General features: G+C 42.2%; 1 protein-coding gene across 7 annotated transcripts in view; it reads left to right on the forward strand.

Annotated features, from left to right (window-relative positions):
* Nucleotides 1-19,925, forward strand: part of nrxn2b (neurexin 2b) — a 273,390-nt gene that overhangs the window by 159,940 nt on the left and 93,525 nt on the right. For all 7 annotated transcript variants that reach the window (XM_086058190.1, XM_086058189.1, XM_086058195.1 and 4 more), the window contains one exon: nucleotides 219-338. In XM_086058190.1, the coding sequence (XP_085914316.1) occupies nucleotides 219-338 (120 nt within the window). The remainder of the gene's footprint in view (nucleotides 1-218; nucleotides 339-19,925) is intronic.

Consider the following 19,925-nt stretch of genomic DNA (forward strand, 5'->3'; position numbering starts at 1 on the left):
AAAATTGCTATGTTCACAAGCATTTGCTGCTAAATACCAGCTTTGTCGGCCTTCAGATTTATAAAAAAGGGCAGATGCCGATATTTGTCACAATAAATGCCCAATATCAGCGCCTAAAATTGGGCCAGCCAGTAATCAGTCTATCCCTGCTTAAATCATAATGAGCTGTTTAATGAGTAATCTTCTCACCTGCAAACCTGAAACTCCTCTCTCTTTAGGACCAAGTACCACCTGTACGGAGGACTCCTGCTACCATCAAGGGGTTTGTCTCCAGCAGTGGGAGGGCTTCACCTGTGACTGCACCATGACGTCCTATGGAGGCTCATTTTGCAATGACCGTGAGTCTCTGACTTTTTAGTGTGTGTGTGTGCGTGTGCGAATGCCCCGCAGGGAATGTATGGTACCGCTGGCTTCTGATAAACATCCACAGGAAAACGTTTAAGTTGTGATTTATCGCATGAATGTTTTAACTACAAGTGACCAGCAGGTTATAGACTTATGCGGACCACCCAGGTAAGTTGCATCATTCCTTAAGATGAGAAAGGATTCTGAAGTGTTCGGTTTACGTGAACGGTATGGGATTTTTTAATAGGTTTTAGGTGAACTAATGAATACACACTCACACGCACGCACATGCACATACACACCCACATACAAAATAAAAAAATGTACCATAAAAAAAAAAGAGCAATGATGATGACATGTCAAATCAGTAAAATTACCGAATGAACTGAGCTCTCCAGAAAGAAAAAAAAAAGATGAGAGAGCACACACACTTTTCATGTGTGTATCGGAGTGCACATTCTCCTCCCTTGTGAAGTCGTCACATCTTTGGAGTCTTTTGGTGTCCTCCATGCCAGCTTGGATCCCTCACTACCAATATCTCATCCACTTGACCCCAAATATAGCTGGGTTAATCCATCACCTTGTTCTCTTTATAGCCGGCCCTTTCTTTTTCCTGGCCTTCTTTACTTTCCCAGCCAAATGATTGGCCTTTTGTCCTTGGCGTCAGCTGACTCATGACAAATTGTGTCTGAGTCGTACAGCTCTCGAAGATTTGTCCTTCTCTGGAAACCAAGGTAGGGTATTCAATCTGTGTGTGTGTGTGGGTGTGGGTGTGTGTGTGCAAATCAGAATGGTTCTGCGTCATCTTTGTCTTTGCTTGTCAGACAAAGCGGGTTACTTTAGGAATATTTTGGAACTCAATCACCTCTTCTATTTTTGTCCTATTTGTCTCTTAAGAAACACTTATTTGCACTCTGGTATTCTACCTTAAATCATATTTCTGTTTGTCTTACTGCGGGCAAACACAGCAGCTGTGCTTTATGACTTAATAAACACTGTTGGTTGCACGCCGAGCTTGTGGTTGTTCATGAGCAGAGAAGTAGGGCTGCCCAAATAAATCACAGAACCTCCCTGCGAAACTAACGGGATATGAGGCGTTCTGTTGCAGCTTCCAGTTGTCCAAAATGATAAGTGGTAAGTTGAAAACTTAGTTTCTGAAAAGTCAAAATAAATATGTCTTTTAAACTTGACATATACCACAGACAAGATAACAACTCAATAACAAGCATTTTTTTACTGAGCATTGTAAATGTGTGTGATGTATATATAGAGAGAGAGAGCGAGAGAGAGAGAGCGAGAAAGAGAGATTTTTTCTGGTGTCGGTTTATCAAGTGGTATCAAACTTCCTTAATTGATTGCTCGATATCATTTAAAAAACATTTTTTATCCAGATAAGGCAATCAAAAACATATTCCTATTGCAATGCTGGCCAGGCACCAGACAGTTAACAAAGATTCTGGAATGGTGAGTGTGGGTGGTGGTATGCATGGTGAGCAGGGATGATGAGACAGCGTAATATTTATTGTTATTGGGATACTGATTGAAAAATAACAATGTTGCTAATTAGTTCATGTCAAAACATTGGAATAAATGTGAGCAATTTCTTTGTTGGATTAGACTGCACAGAAGTACATTATGCTGTCATCAATGGTCGAAATGCGTTTGCAATAAAATTCAGTTGTTTTATGCTCACATTTTTTAAAAGAATAAATTAGGGGAAAATGATGTTAGGCATCCTGCTGTTATTTCACATTTGCCGTCACTCATACAAATCATTTGTTATTCAATAGCGGCCTGCAGTGATTATCATTGACTGGTCCATTTGTGTATGTGCAGCATTGGTGTTGTGCCTTATTCATCTAGAAACCACTTCAATAGAAATGGTGCACAAACATACACCTTTGTTTCTCTTTCTTGTTTTCCTGTGAGCCAGTGGAAGCAGAGGGAGATGCTGGCCTCATGGGAAGGCTGGAAGTGAGGGAGGGAGGGAGGTAGGGAAGGAGACAGGGAAAGCCGATTTGGGCAATTCTCCCTTTTTCTTTTAAGCTGTTGGAGTCTGCCAGGCATGTGCCCATTTACAGTGAAGCCAGCTGCTGGCCATGCTAATTGAGTGTATTTGTAACCGTTTTTCATCATGCCCTCACTGATTAGGGTAATGCACACAGTGTAGGCCAGCCACAATATTGTGCACACCAATTCCGAGAAGGAAAGCTGTAACACTCTCAAGCCAGATCATTCAATTGGTAAAATAAACTAAACGCGTCTTGTTGGCAAGCTTCGTTTTTTGTGTGTGTTTTCTGCTGAGTGATTCTCCCTCCTGCAACCTCGTCTTGCCTCTCTCCACCATTTGCCAGGCGGCCCTGCAATTATCGGCCCCCTCGTTAGCCGAACCCGGTGCGAATGCGCGCATAATTGCCTGGCATGCTTTTATCATCCGCATGCAGACGTTTGAGCAAAAGCATGGGCAAGCCTATGAAAGGACACTTGACTGGGAAGGAAATGTTGGCTTCCCCCAAAAATCAACCCACTCGATGTTAAAAGTCAACATGTCAAGAGACGGCAAGGGATTGGTTGACGGTGGATGTCTGCAGCACCGAAATCCCTTCAATGTTGTACATCCATTGTACCATCATTCTTGTATCGTACACAGACGAGGAATTCTTTCGCCTGAAACTTTAGCTTTCCTCTTGATGAGTTTCTGCTTCAATGTCGATCCGGCGCAGTGCCTCTACTGCTTTCCTGGGTTTAATTAAAGAACGGGATGGCTTTTAAGCCACAATGTGCATTAAAGGACAACTAACAAGACTTACTAATTGCTTTGAGACCACTCAAGACAAATGCAAACATCATCAAAGCCCTCGGCTCCACTTTGGAACGAGAACACGAGGCGTAGAGGAAGAGAGAAGAGGAATAAAAATATAATAGAGGTTGAATTATATCTCAGGTGTGTCTTATCAGTAAAATCCTGACTGACACTGTATGACTTCCTCAGATTTGATCCCGTGGGTGCTGATAAAGTAGAGCTTGCTGTTTCCACTTCACCGTGTCCTCTTCTGCCTTCATCACTGTACTACTCCTATTACTCTTGCTTGCAAAGACTGAAAAGAGCATAAGACAATATGGAAGAACTGTTGGTATTGGTTGTTTGGGGGAAAAATATCCCAATACCGTCTGTACCTGCACCAGACTTTTATGGGCTAATCCTAGCACATTTTGTCCACAACATAATGCTAATTATAGCTTTGGGGGATGGCATTCATCAATCGTGATTCTCCAAAGCAATCCAATCAGCTCCCCTGAGTTTTTAAGTTGAAAGATTCAGTCTGCAGATACTCGTCCTTCAGCGTGGCCTTGCGTGCTTTCCAGAAGCCAAAATTGATTGCGTTACCTAGAAACCTGCAGTGGTGGTGGAAATATCCACACTAAGACGTGCCCATTATCTCTTTAAAAAAATAAGCCATTAACACGGAACAATGGGCAATGCTAGTGGATCTTTTTCTCAGAAAAAGCATGAATGCTACTGGCTAATGAACAATTTATTTGAGGTAGTAATACTTTGAGAGCTCATGTCAACATAATGGCTTTGTTGTCCACAAAATAATTCGCAGTAATTAGTGGAAGATAGTCATATTTTAGGCCTGTGAGAAAACCATGTTCTTACCCATGGAATCACAGCAATCCCTATATTTCCTGCTTGTTAAAACTATCTTCCGCCCTGTGCTGAGATCAGTAATGGATTTTCCGTAGCATGAGCACAGCGACGCTGAGGCGGGCGTGAACACGGAGGCCAATGAGGTGATAAATGGTGGCTTTCCAAGAGGGCGATAATCTTTCATTCCCCACCGCGGAGTCGTTCTAATAGATTCTTCTGCCAAAACCCTGTATGGAATATCATGCGTCCTTGTGGTGATTTGCGTGTCCTGGGAAGGATTTTATTGGGCTTAAGTCTCCCAGATGGAATTATACAACCTTACCATCAGTGTAAGAATGTGACACAGTGAACATGGGAGTTTCTGGTTGTCTTCCTCTTCCAATCTCTACCCACCACTCAGCTGCCTTGTGTTTAGCGCCGCCTCTTCGTTGCATGGTTCAGATCGGTTTATTTGGTAGCCTTCACCTTTTCTTGCGAACGATCGACATTCTACATGCACTCAAGTATCTGTGGAAGGCACGTGAGGGGATAAACAGGGCTCTTTCAAAGACTTTCTTCCTCATCCATCATGGGAACGTTCGACTGTAACATAAAAGTCAAGGCAGACTTTTCCCCCCTAAAGCACACTAACACACTAACACAACAGGGAGAAGGATTTTCTTTTATATGCTGCATTTTATGACTATATTATATTATGTTTGAGTTCCTTTCCCCATGCACATTTGATTAATTAATTTTGCCAGTCATGTCGCACATCCTTTAGGGAGAATGGGAATGCTGCAATCCAAACGCAGCTCATCTGATTATACAGTACTGTAGTTGTGCTGTAAACGATAGTCTCAGCATTTGCGCAAATTAGCCTGGGAGAGAGAAAGGAGGATATCTATGGTCAGGTTAATCTGCATGCGCATTCTAAATATTAGAAGCAACATATTTTTTTCAGAATCAGATTTATTGGCTAAGTATGTAAAAACATACAAGGAATTTGTCTTCACAGTCACAACCCGTTCAAGAAACACGAAAAAATAATAATGACCAAAAACAGAACGGGAAGCCTGGCAGTTTGCTAGGTAGCGCCTCGAGATTCTAGACAGAAAAAAGGAAACGAGGGAGGGGGAAAAAACGGCATAATCTGTGCTCCTTTTTTCTGTGCATTTTTTTTTTTTTTACTCTATTAATTTAAAAGATTTGCTTAGACTCCTGAAATGTGTATTTTGGTCTAAAAAAGACAAAATGTGTATGAGTAATAAAAATTGCTTCCCCTGTTTTCTGCCGTGACTCTTCCAGGAATGGTGCCAATATGGACAGCCACACCGCCCTCCACTTTGATCAATAGTCCCGGTCTGTCCCTCACTCTTGTTTCCTCACATGCTTTGCCCATATGTTCGCATCGGGTGACAGTTTTACTTCCATCTCATTAGCCTTTCACTTTTGATCAACATACGCCATTTCAGAAGCACGTGGGAGGACAAGAGGCGAAGCGGGACGAGTCGCTAGCTCATGATGGCATGTTGAGGCTCAGGGGATGCTCTGCAATGCTGTGTCACTTGTGTAGCTAGATTGAAGGCCTTTCTAGCATATCTGCACCGTTTTAATCTTTCTTTGATTTGGATTGGTTTAAAAAATATATTGATATTTTATGAATGGCTCATTTTCATTGATGGACAGCTGGACTGCGACACACTGTGTGTTGTCCATTAAACAGTATGTTAGGGACATTGTGTGAAGGTCAGTTTAAATTTGATTCATTTCAAAGGGTAAACTTGTCCTTCACTTCATTTTAGAATTGTGAGATACACACGCCTTTCTTGGGAACATTTGCTGTGTTCTGTTTGGTGTGTGTTGGCTTTGTATCGACAGCCACTGCAGCTCGGATCAATTTGACAGTAAAGTTGTAATGAAACAAGGCTGCCTTCATCTCATCTGAGTTGGGTGCAAGTAACTGACTTTTAATTTGAGTCCACCAAAACAATTCAGAGTCCATATTTCCAATCTTGTAGAAAGGAGGGAAGACAAAAACAATAGGCGTCCTTAGGAATGGAATGTCTCCTTGTTCCACCATGCGCTGCCTTTTAAGTCATCGCACGCCAGGGATTGTCTGCTGCATTTAAAAAAAGATGTGCTAATTGAACCAGGCTAAGATCCGTCGGCTAAAGAATGTTGTGCAACCTCCTGCGTGCTATTTTTGCAGGAAACACTTTTGCGAAAGATGAAAATGTGGTGTGAAACAACCAAAACACCACACAGCATTTTCTAGCACATCCTTGTTTTTCATTACCGGCATTTAGGCCTTCAAGGACCAGAGGAAGAAGACAAAAAAAACATCAACATTTATTTGCCTGGCCTATATTGCTCTTATAAAATATTGATACAGTTTTCAGCCCACAGCAGAGTCAGAAGTGTTCATATATTCCACTTCAAGATGAAAGTTGAGCCTTTCCACCTACATCTCCACTTTCTTCTGTGGACATTTTAATGTGGACCTTAACCCTTAAAGAGCATGTCCGGTTCAGATACGCAACCAGTGGTTCTTAACCTGGGTTCTGTCGGTTTGGTGAGTCACTCTCATGGGTTTGGCAGAGGTCAAGACACAGACCCGACTCATATGATTCATGATATACTTGATTGGCCTATCTGTGCTGCAGGGAATTTGGTGCGCACAGCAGTCAAAAATCACATTTTGTTTTCAACAAAGAAGGATTTGGTGAATGAGGAAATTGGTGGGGTTCAGTACCTCCAACAAGGTTAAGAACCGCTGGATTAGACCGAGCTGACCCTACAGAACCCTTCTGTTGCTGACCATGGTTGCAGGAGTGTATTTCGTTAGGTAGTTAGCGTGAGTATTTTTATTATCTCCTGAGCTAGATGTCCTTGAAAGGAGAAACAACTAACGTAATAGCTTTACGTCTTCTGGTCAAATCACATAATTAAGACGGAATTCACATCCTGCTTAGCCCATAAATCCTGTCGCCACATTTACTTTTTGTTTCTCTAATTGTTGAGTCCACTTTGTTGCATGTTTTACTATTGTTTCTAAAAACATTAAGGACTTCCTGGGAGGCTTTATTTGTGTGTGGCAATCAGTCCTGGAGGCAGTTAAGTGGCAGCGGGATGCCAATGCCTGCCTGGCAAAAATGCAGTAAATTATTAATAATAGGCTTAAAGGGGGAATGTTAGTCATCGGCTTTGTTTGCTGTAGCTCACACAGGATGCTTATTTATAAAGAAGAAATGGAGGAATGAGAGACTTGGGGCAGACAAACCAGTGTGGAGATGGTGAATTGTGTCATCTGAAAAGAAAAAATGTATCCAGCATATTGATCGCACGCATCTATGGACAGGATGGTTGAGTCAATGTCCAGAGAGTGAAGCCAAAGTGAGCAATGGCCATAGCATGGATAATGGGTGCTCTTTTGAAACACTTTAGAAGCACTTCAATAGCAGAGGCAAAATAATTGCCCTTGGAAAAAAAATCCAATATACAAAAATATGTTACAAGCTCCAAATGAAGATGGTCGCAAAACTTGAAAATGAAAAAGAATCTCAAGAAACATTGATTCAATATCATATAAATAACTGAATATGAATAATAAATAAACCTGCAGAGAGCCACAGTGTTTGGCGTTCCTTCATTTCATTTTGCTCGCTGTTTCTGGCTTGTTTCAGTTCAATTTAACAGTGACACTCATGTGTCCTTGTGTTCATACCAACCAAAAACAAAGGCGAGGAAGAGTGGCAATGAGAGAAAAAGACTGCAAAGAGACAGCGTGTTAAAATGCATGGCCGCCCTTGCCACTTCCCATGAAGCTCACTGTCGAACAGAAAAGATGCTGCAGCTTGAGGTTCTTAGCATTGCACCTGTAGGACCACAGGGGTGTGCCTGAGCATCTCCGCCCTCATGTTTAGGGATCTGTCACTTTTTCCTCATCGTAAAGCTTGGAGCTGGCCTCAATCCCTGAGGTAAATCCCAGGCGACCTGCTCCCTGCTCACCCATCCATACATGCTGTTGTTTTCGTGCCTGGAATCTTAAAGAGGCAGTTTGGGAGTGTCACCTCTTTGAGACAAAGCCTGCAGAAGGACACCAGGGCATTCAGCCTCCACCCCCCGCCTCCCTCCTACTGATGGCCTGTACATTAATGTGCGAGACAGAGCAGATGGAAACATAGCAGAGCGAGGGGAAAAAGGGAGAAATAGACTGTCAATACATGCCCTAACCTGAGAAAATGTCAGACGAGGCAGGCAGATTGAGAGGCGCTTGATGCGCTCTTCACGGCGTCCTGCCTCTGAGATCGATCCAGAATAGCCTTCGGTCATCGTTGCTTCAAAGTCAAGTGTTGCATTTTGAAAATGCTACTTGCCTATTAGAAGCCGACCTTTTTTTTGTCCAATCACAACCACAAGTATGTCCACTCCGTAGGCATGTTTTGTATTTGTAATGCCGAGTGTAATAATGACCAAAATCAGCGTCCACCGTGTTATGCAGTTGCCAATACATGCCGAAGGTGGAAACAATCAATCACTTACATGCACATGAATTACATTTTCAGACGTTGCCCGCGCGGATGCACATTCATCTCGATTGCGTGAGAGGAAAGTCGATCGAAAATGAAAATGACACCTTAGGCGCTTCTCCTTGCTCTCATCTCCAAAGTGGAAATCAGAAGTGAATACTAAGACCTATGAACGTAGTAACATGGTGCCATTTTAAGTTTGTAAATAAGACAGATAATTAGCAATGGATTTTTGCTCTCTCTTTTTGCTGGTGCTCTTTTTTTACTGATGCCAATCAGCTGTTAACCTGATGACATGTCCAGCTGAGCAGCACATTGGGGAAATAAGCAAGCTAAAATATCCCCATACCTCATTTTTGTGCCTTTTTCCTCAGCCGTGATAGATTGCCGACATTGTTCAGCGGCTTATAGTCACACTCTAATTGCTTTTTGATATGGTTACAAATGTGGAATTACTTTGTCCCATTAAATTAGATAAACAATAAAGAGTGAGGGGCAACAAAAGACTGCTGACAAAACTACAGCAGAGAGGAGTAATTACTGAAGCTTGTCACACTCATTTTAATGTGTCAAGAGGCGAGCGTTTTTGTTTTACCACCTCTACAATACAATTATGCTCTTAATGCTGCATTTCACAAATTTACTCAACTCAATTAATTAATTTAAACAAGCGTAGCTGAAGCCAAATGCTGTATATAAGATGGAACTTAAGACACAATAATAAATCTACTACTGCTACTAATTATGTTAGCAGACAAAATATTTTTCAAAAATATATAAAGCATAATCAGTCATTGACATACAAATACTACTGCAGCACCACCACTGTAGCTTATCAGGGCCGTAGCTACATGGGGGAGCCTTGGCCACGCCTTGCCACTCTCCGGTCACCCCCAGGCTTTCCTCCAGCATTTTATTAGCCCCGTGGCCTACCAGGCTTTCTTTGCCCCCCACCAGGCTAAGCTCCCCCCAAATAATAATTTTTAATTTGTGCACATTGACTTCCCGCGTCAATGAATGACAACTAGTAATCACTGCATGTTTTTTGCCACCCCTCTTCCCACTTTGACGAACATGGTATACAGTATGATGTGGGCATGTCATTTGAAAGAGTTGGAGCATGCTGAAACAAGCGGCTAACTCTCAACTCTCGAAAGTCATTTAATAATAAGTATTAGGGCACATAGCCTAATTAAACCATTACTTTATTAGACATTTGGCTGGACCCCTTAACGTTATAGTTATGTTTTTCTTCCTTCTGATACATGATAAGCCCGTTAACTTCCCTCCTTGTATATGTATCCTGGCATCAAATAAAATGCTAATTACCTCTAACTGCCATTTTATCAATCAAAGAGTCACATGTAATGAGTAATTAACTGTCAGATAAACTACTGACAGTTGCCACCTTGAAGGCTAACTAGAAAACAACCACCTCCCTTCTCACACCTCCCTCAGCTCGGCAACGTCCCCACTATCCACCCCTCAGGCAACAGCAGGCCAGATCATACTAATCACCCGTTCTGATTTGTATCTCGGCCATGGCACGACTCGTTGATGGGTTCGAAGATGGATAGTGATGTACGTTTACAACGTGAGGTTGCGACTATTTGATTGGATCTAAGTGGAAGGAGATGGAATTAAATGTGCATTCAAAGCTGAAGCTTTGAACTGAGCGTACATGTTATTGCTAGTAAGACACAGCAACTACATCACCGCTTTTATGTTATTTTTACAAGTCCATGTAATCAGGGCGCTGAAGTTTGTTTCTTTGATTTTTAAGACACTCTGGAGACATTCTGGGAATCATGTTTGCTGGTTGGAAAAAATAAAACGAAAACACATCTCAGGGTTTGCAAAGATCCCTGCAGAATATGTCCCACTCTGGAGCTCCCTTGCAGTTCGCAAAAACACATTGCTTTCCCATATGACTCCAACCATGGACATGAGAAAATAACATTCATAACTGACGGGAGCTAATTGTCATATGTTGAAGGATGATGACTCTGGAGGTGGATCTGTGCTCATCGTACTATTTTCCCAGGGCTTTGTATTTTGTGGAGGTGCAGGTAAGGCATTGATTGCATGCCAATTAGGCTGTCAGAGAGTAAACAAGACGAGCGTGAGAGAAGGAGACGCGATGAACGCGAGGGCACTAAACAATTTGTGAGCGGTTGAAGGCAGATATTCCACGTTCCCTCCTGCATTCACGATCCTTCTTCTATTCCTCACATGGAATACTAATATAATCTGGGGGTGCAATGTGCAACTAAATAGTCTGGTGTCAGGCTTTCATATTCATGGCCGCCATTTTTGTTCTATTCACCATTCTTCATGGTAGTGGGCTTTTCTGGAAACTATTTCAAGCTTCTGATTAGGTAAAATTATGAAAAGTCCACCACATCTACTTGTGTCTGTTTACACCAGGCTTCCCATTCCTGGTCTTGGAAGACCAGGAATGGGAATCCTGGTTTACACATTCAGTCAAATATACATGCATGAGGTCATACTGAAATGAAAACGCATCACGGCCAACATTATTTCAAGGCAACTTTAGAGTGTTTCATCTCAGCCCGAAAGCAGTTCCAAGCATCAAATGGGACTCCAAAGAGCCACCCACATTAAATTGTCATCACTCATTTTTTTAATCAGAGAAAGAAACTCATATATACAAAAACATCCCCATTAATATGTTAATGAGATGAGTAATTCTATTGAGGATTACAATTTCTGGTCACAAAGCTCTCTTCTCTCATTTCCTCTCCTCCTTTCCTCTGCTTTGGATCAATGGCCTCCACCAGCCGAACCTTTACGATCGACTTTCTTTGAGTAACATAATACTGTTGCACTCAACACAAATAGAGTGGCATCACACAGCCGTCGCAATTTACAGTCTCATGTTACAGGCGTTCAGATTATTCTGATCCGCAATTCATGTTTACTCGAGAAACCTTGTCTTGGTTGTCGAGGGCCCTTTAATGTTTAATGCTATGCGTTATTTAATGGTAGAAAGAATATAGATTCAGCCTGTGTCTAGTTTTTTTATATATGGCAATATGGTCCGAAGACAGGTTGTAAAATGTTGCCTAATACAACATAAAGGGTGACGTTGGCATCAGTTACATCCAATATCAAACTTCATTAAGGTGGAATATCACCATTACCACTTTTAAGGATTCTTTGACTTCCCTTCACAGCTTTACTTATTGGTCAATGCATTTAGAGCATGTCATTGTGTAGTTCCCACTTGTTTTCGCTTATTTGGCATTCCGAGCATGATCCCGCCAATTTAGGTAGTCGATTTGATGAGGCAAAAGGATCTATGCGTGACAAATAATGGTGAGCCTAACCAAGTGTTCACACCTGGCTGATGCGGTGGTCCTTCAGAAATCAGTCTTGCAGTGAAACAAATTCACTTGAGGCCATCTAAACAGTTTTGAGCTGAGATGTGTGGTGAACCTCTTCCATATTCGAATTTTGCCTACTCCAAAGCACCCCCGGGTCACCTTAAACGCCTCGCCTGAGAACTCTGTTAAGTATTCAGTGGCCTGTCACAGCCCAACATACTCACATGTTCCAGCTTTAGCTTTGTTCCCCCGTCACTGATACTGTGCTGAGATACAAATGAGGAGTCAATGTTCACTCACAGAAGCCCAACTCAATCTCCCTTTCCCACGGCTTCCTGTAATGACTTCATTAGTCATATCCAAGGCTTCAGCTCAACTGACTTCAACTTACCCAGGCCAATCCACGATTATTGCTTTGAACGTAGGATGAGGGCTGAGGTGGCAGTCAATTGGCCCTTTTTTCCTTTTGCGTGTTTTAGTTTTTTACTCACAAAAGACTGAATCTACAGTGTAGAGAAAAAATGGATGTGGATGTTAATTAAGAGAAAAGTTTTTCATTCCTCTTATTTCTTCCTGTGTCCATGCACAGTCAATCGTGTGACAGGCTGACTGAAGAGAACGCTCTCATATAGTAGTTCAGAGTTAAGCTATTCAAAATCCCACTATATCTGCCTGAGAGCTTTCCATTTGGATATGTATGGCATTATCACGGAAACTTTTCCGACTTACTTCTACGTGACTAAGGGCATAAATTGAGTCGGATGTCAACATCATAAATCTCTGCCTTAAGCCCAGAAGAGCCTTCAGGTCCAAGAGTACCATCTCGGTTTTTAACACTCCGTGAGGAATCATCTCTTTTGGTGTTGACACTACAATGAACTTGATTGTCAACGCTGATGTCTGCAGTAAGACACAAAAATATCAGACTGCTATAATGAAATAAGATGGCTGCCGACCATTATACAAGCTGTTTACTCAGTTTTACTTGAACATTGTAATTTCTCTTCCCATCCTCTAATGGCTTCTCAGCATGACTGTTTGTTTGCAATAATTTCTCTCCTCCTACTGTTGCCTTACCATCGCTGGCTAAATCATAAGGTAGACCGTCTCCTTGCGGCTAGTTGGCAAGCTACATCTGTTTTAATGTGGTACTCATGAAATGTTTCCCTGTGCCTCAGCAATCAGTGACCCTCGGAGGCCATTGCACAGCCATTACGCAGTCGTTGCCATTACGCAGGCTGTCGTGGTATGATTGTCATAACGGTGTCTTTGAGATGTGGTGATATTTCGCTAAATGTGCCCTGAAGTGACGTTAAATGGTAATATTGGCTCGTTATGTTAGGATACAAAACATTGTTCAGCTAAATGATTGTAAAGCAGTGCATGCGCAGGCTTCCTCTGCCCGATGTTGGATGAGATTGGCTCAAGATGCCCTATGAACTGATAAATGGAAGGATTAATAGATGGTGCAGTTGTCTGTGCGTATTTCCATTTACTTTGGTTTTTAGTCCTTCATTCTTCACCAACAAACAATAACAAAAAGTTGCTTTTACGCTTGTTCTTATTTTTTTTCAGGATGCCTCAGCGCTTGTGTTCCCATCATATGTTTGTCAATAGTGGAGTCATGCGTGGGATGGGTAATGGCATTTATTTAGACGGTAACAGCTCTTCAATCAATGTCAGCACCTGGCTGTCATTGAAGAATTGTCACTCTGAAGTGCTATGAACACTCTCCTCCAAGAGTGATGACAGCTGTGCTCTCGCCTCAGTGTAATGACGCGAGCTTTCTGTTTTGTTTTAGAATACAAATCATCTATCTGCCTTGCAAAAGCTACGCTGAGCTTCAGCAATCGTGTCATTGGAAGGTTGTGTGTTTTATCTTTCTATTTAGCCAGGATAGGCAAAAGCAAGCATGGATGAGCAAGTTGGTCAATCCTAAGCACCACTCTTGTTGCCTAGCAACCTCAGCAACTGGCTATTTGCTTGTGGGAAAAGGCAAGATACCACATTTTTAAAGGTTTTGTATTTGCAATAGGCTTTTCGGCTTTCCTTTAAACCTTCTGTAAAATGGTTGAAAGTGTTTGTTTTTTTAAGCCAAGTTTTATACAGTACAAAAGTCAAAGGGATTCACATAGTTCAAAATTAGCGATGATATCCCTTGGTCTAAATCTGGCATCCGGGCAAGGAGGGAAAAAAAAGGAAAAGAAGGCATAAAAGATGAAGGGATCCCCCCTTCCAATGTTAGTTAAACCAGCGTAAGAGTCTGTTTTGTCAAATGAAGTGACACAGGTAGCTTCTGTCCCGGTCGGTCAGTGCAGAATCCTTCCCAGCAACGGCTATGGGGTAGTGGTCCGCCTCAGATCTTGTTCCGGTTGGTCAAGGCAGAATCCTTACAGAAACAACCTCACTTTGATTGTCTCGTAACTCCCTCTCAAGCAGTGGAGGAACGGGGGAGGAAATAGGAGAGGTGGCAGAAAAACAGGACAAAATGTAGACGTCAGGGTTTAATGACAGGGTGTTGTGAATCAGAGCCTTGGCCGTTGAATCGTAATCTTGATCTGTCTAAATTGGAGGGAGAAACTGATGGAGAATTTTAAAAAGTAAAGTGGATGGACGGGTGGATGCTACAGAAATCACTGAGGCACTCTCCTTGCCATCGCATGACTTCAGTTCATTTAATGATGCACTTGTACCACACTAAGTCTTTTGTACCCCAACAGCGCAACTCTTTGCCCTCTGCGCAGAGATTGCAAGTTCATAGAACACCAACCCTTTTTTTCGGAGGCGTGCTCATTAAATGATGGATCTCATAACTGGAATTTGAGAAGTCAAGAGAACAGAACCGTGACTTGATCTGATTAGGGCATCTGTTCGGGCCTATGGGCAGTTGCTGAAATGAGTGTGTGTCAGTAGAAGTGCTGATACAGTGCAGCTGAAGCCGTGATGAATTGCACTTCCCTCACGCTAATGTTGAAGCCGATTTTGATACATTTGATTATGACCTCTGAGAGTGAGGCGATTCTTAGAGCACTGTCTTGGATGTTGTGAATTTTATTAATGCCCTCATGTAAAAACAGGGATTTTTACGTAAAAGGCAGGTTCTCACTGCTTGCTCCTTTCATCATCCCATAGATGCTTCCTGTTTTAAAAGCATTCAGCCCCTCGTAGATTCTTCCTAAGGGGGCTCATGTTGCTAATGGCTTCACCTCCTCACCATTAATCAATCTCCTATTAGCTGGCCACATGTAATGCGTTGGGCTAATGGACAAAGCTTCAATGAGAAGACCCATGTGCAAATAGAGACAAATGAAGTTGCAGCTAATGCATACGTGCCTTTTGTAACACTAAAGTGGAATGCAGATCACATCTGCAATCATAGGTGTTAATCACAAACAATATTTTCTGGCTGAGAGCAGCGGCAAACCTGATTGAATCTCACTGAATAGACTGGCAGACAAAATGCTCCCTGCGTAGTAACCATGGAAACACCACTGTGCACCACTGCCACCATCCTGGCGCGACATTGTCTTCATGTACTGTAGGCATTAGCATTATATTAGATTTTGTCCTCTAGAGGATTGTGACAAAAGGTCAAATACTACTTTACAAATTTTGCATTTACAATTATAAAATAATCATAAGCTTGTTACTTTGCTTATATACTGTGTGAGTAGAGCAAGATTAAGTATTGTGCGTAAAGTCTATTTAGAAGTCGGTCATACTAAATTCCCCATGTAAGCTTAAAAAAAACAAACATTGTCCCACAGCTGGCAAACAATCAGTATGGTCGCTGTCGACTGTTATTGTCTGCTCTTGCCCACTCAGCATTCACACAATTGTACCCGAAGCACACAAACTTTTTGCTCGTTACGAGTCAGAGGCGTCTTCCATCCATACGGCAATTATCCGCAAGCAGGCAAAATTGCACAGCGGAAGAAAGCATGTCGACATAGACAACATCTTGTTGCCGCTTTTGAGTGCAAACCTCTCGGTAACAATTTGGTCTGCCTGCGCTATGAAAGAGAAGACACTAACAGGGGCGACTTAATAGGCTGAGAGCGTTTGGCGTGTGGGTGGAAAAGAGGAGGTTTTGCTTTCTGATGTATCACTCTACCAATAGTCAAGGCCAGCTTGGTGTCACATTGTATGGTTTGTTTTTTGAGAAGTCTCTCTCGGCCTGCCTTTTTTCCATTTTATTTTTGTACCCCCTTAATAGAAAATTTAGTGATATTTCTCACCTTGTGAGGCCTGATTCACACTCCTCACTTAGCCATTTCCATATCATATGAATCTCAACCGTCAGGACTGATGCACATCCAACTGAGCACACAAAGATCATCAGGAACTTGGCTTTGTGTCAGTGGGAATCTTTGTAGTTAAAACCAAGTAATTTTCCTTTGGGTGGCTTTTCCCATCAGTGGTTTCTTGCATGAGAGGGCCTCGATGCCTAGGTCTGAAATATATATGAGGCAGTGCGCGACTGTGTGCCATTTCAGGACCTCCTATTATGACTGTGAATCACAGTATTCTCCGTCTGCATTGAATAATTCATGCTGAGAAAGTATCTGCTTAGTCAGATTTCTCTGTGTGCCCGATAAGGAAAAAAGCATGGATCTCTTGGTCCACTGGTTTAAAGTTGGAGAAGGGATCAAGCGGCTGGAATCAAGGAAGTGGAAGGCAATAAAATGCTGCAGATACTCAACAACACATCGTTCAAGTCCATATTACACCTTATTTTTGCTATAATTTACCCTTGTGCAACAGCCGAACAACACCACCATAAAATCACGTGCAATCGCTAATTTAAAACACACACAAAAAAATTATTTTATTACGCCATAATCAGGTTTTGAAAGGGTTATTGACTGCATGTAAACTTAGTCATTGGTTGCACCAAAGTTTTAGTTATGCTGCACTGGAAGATAAATAATAATAGTAGATCGGGCTGAGGTGGAAGAGTTACTGAAGATGACCAATGATTGCCAAGAAGCCACGCAGGAGTGAAAAATAACCTCAGAGCAAAATCTCCTCAGGTGCCGCTCGCACCTGTAATTATTCGTTCTCCATCGCAGCCTTAAATGACTTGTGTAACCTAAGACATGATAGGAAATTAACAATAAAACTCTGCTGGTGGACAAGTAGCGGGGAACTTTCACTCAAGGGCACACGCGTCTTTAATTACACTCTGGGTCCACAAGGGTGAATCAGCTTTGATCAGGGCTAAATATTAGCATTCATCTCGGTTTGCCAGTGTCCTCATTAAAATCTCACCTCGTCTTAAGGCTATGCTGTGCCAGTCCCAAAAGGCCAGCTATACACAGGTGACCAATCACAGAGGGAATATGCCAATCGTTGCTGCATTGTTCTCCCGGTGTTTGCTTGCCATTGAACCACACTTAATGAAGCCATTATGAGAGAATTGTGTTTGTTTGTCTGCAAGCATGCATGAAATTTCTGGCATGTCTCAGCATGTCCTCTCGTGAGAGCCAGTGGCTCCATGCACCAAGGCCGCCCTGCAGCTCCGGCGGACGCACTCATACAGACAAACAGACGCAAACGCCATCTGGCGACTTACAGGAGGCGGCGGGCCCTCAGAGGGGAAACCCTGCGAGATGATTAGCCCTTGACGAGGAGGGGAGAGCGAATGGGATGGCATCATAGGATGGAGCAATAAAGGTGCACTTTCACCTGCTTGCGTCTAGCTGTTAATTGGTCATCATGGTAGTGAAGCTGCGCCAGCCCTCAATTTGACGTCCATATTTGCCTTTTTCACAAGCTGTCGTCCGGAAGCCACTAATGAAAGAAAAATAACATGGATTTATTCATTGTTTTGACCTATGAGGCTGCAGAGATGTAAATGCCCCTGGCGGGTGCTTCAGCAGTAAATCACTGTTGCTCTGATTTAGCTGCCACCCCTTTGTCCTTGCACAGGGTTACATCTCCTATGTGCAAGAAAAATGACTTTTCAGTGAGAAGACATTGTACATTATATGGAGGGTGTTGGCGTTAATTGTAGCCTGTTCTCAGATTTCATCAACATCACCACCATCACCACCAAACAAATCCGAGGTGTCTGCTGTTTTTAAGGAGTAGAGACAGATGGAGTGAAAAAAAGAAATCTCACACTGAGAAGGGAGGCGAGTAAGACCGTTTTTTAGCGAGGTATCACAAATTGAATAATTTAAACATACTAACTAGAATCTTGTCAGCCGAGACAGTGAAAATAACCTAATGAGACAGAACAGGCCACACAAGTCTCCTCTATTTATTTCAATAAAGTTGTTTGATATGCGAGAACAGTCCGCCTCCTCTGAGGTGTTGAGACAACAAATTAAAAGTACACTCAGATGTCAACATCATGAAAATAATTTCCCCTTTTAGGAATTAGCCATGTTCAGCTCCTGCTATGATTTTAACTTTAATTTCAAGTGTTGCTCTAGTCTCCACTAGTTATCTCAGATTAGTGGTCAAAATGATGAGTGATTCAAATTCCTGGCACATGACGCTGACAGATAACACCAGAGTATCTCAGAGCCAAGATGGATGACTTTACCCGAGCTAATCTCCAAATATGGATCGCACCTCGAAAATGCTCACACAGCCCTCTTAGTGGGTCTAAATTATTGAGCGCATACATGTGATGTGTTTACTTGTCCACCATCCCCCATCAATAAATGATGTTGTGTCATGCACGGCACATGTAAGAGGATATGACGGACGGTCGGAAAGAAGCAGGGAACGAATAGGGGTGTTGCTGTGAAAGTGTTTTCTCAGTCGTGCGTTCAGTCGTGTCATGTTTTATGCACACACACAACTGAGTCAAACAATTGCACTCGGAGTTGCTTCTCCCATGTGGAAATACAGTAGTTTGCTGAATGGTGGCAGCTGTAGATGAGAATCCCACAAGCTGCACCTTATTTTGTGGCCAGAGTAACTGGAATATACTTACTCATTTTTTCCTTCTTCGACATTCAAATGCACAGCGTAGCATTTTTCTCCTGATTGACAGGCGCAGTCCAAGGGCGTGATGGATGCTCGTGTATTTTGAGTAGGCCGCCCACTGATGCTGTTGATAACCCCGACATGTTAACCCTTCAACCTTGTGTCTTGGCAAGCTCACCAACTTGATGTCTTCATCAAACCTCCACTCCCTCCCCTCCCCCTGCCAATGAGCTTCTGCTATCAGAGCTTGATCGGCAGCTGGCGGTCAAATTTCTTCATGTTCTTGTTCATTTTAAATTCCTAGCACATCTAAAGGTATATTTGTTTGGACCAATATATTAATTGACAACAAAAACAGCTCATAGGAGTTGAATTTAAAGAGGAAGTCAACCCCAAAATGTTCTTTACGCTATATCTATGCAGCCCAACTAGTATAAACATGGTGTTCTGATTAATATTGCATTTGAAGAATATGAATTATGCAGCAAAATTCACCCATTTTTGACCATCTCTTGTAAAGGCCCCACTCGACGGACTGCATTTTGCCACTTGGTGTTGACTGAAAATGGCATCACAGTTGCTTAGGGTTCAGGTAACCACCAATCATACGATTGAGCCCTGAGCAACTGTGATGCCATTTTCAGTCAACAGAAAATGGAAATAAACAAGTCATTTTTGGTGCTTAGTGTTCATGTTCCAGAAACGCAATATTAATCAGAATGTGTGTTTACACTAGTGGGGTCGCGTAGAACATATTCTAAAGAACATTTTGGGGTTGACTTCCCCTTTAATAGCTGATCAAGACATTTTCTTGATAACCAAAATCAGTTTAACATTAATAGGTATAGCATTGTACTGCCAAAAACGATGCTTTTGGAAATTCCACGTTTTATTTTGTCAGCTAAGTCACACCAGACATTAAAATGAACAAGAAATTGAAGGGTACAATCAGAATTTATGTATGTGGCAATGTGCTCGCATATTTGATTTCCAACATCCCATCTTTGTGACTTGGGATTTTTCGCAATTACACATTCCACACAATATGCCTACTTTTCATTAACTTATTTACGTGAGGCACTCGTTGAAATATCTTTCCATGGTTTCCTTGTCGCAATTGCTTTGAAT

The sequence above is a fragment of the Leptonotus elevatus genome, chromosome 17, assembly GCF_054856555.1.
Source record: "Leptonotus elevatus isolate MCC_2025b chromosome 17, RoL_Lele_1.0, whole genome shotgun sequence".
In the NCBI taxonomy this organism is placed as follows: Eukaryota; Metazoa; Chordata; class Actinopteri; order Syngnathiformes; family Syngnathidae; genus Leptonotus; species Leptonotus elevatus.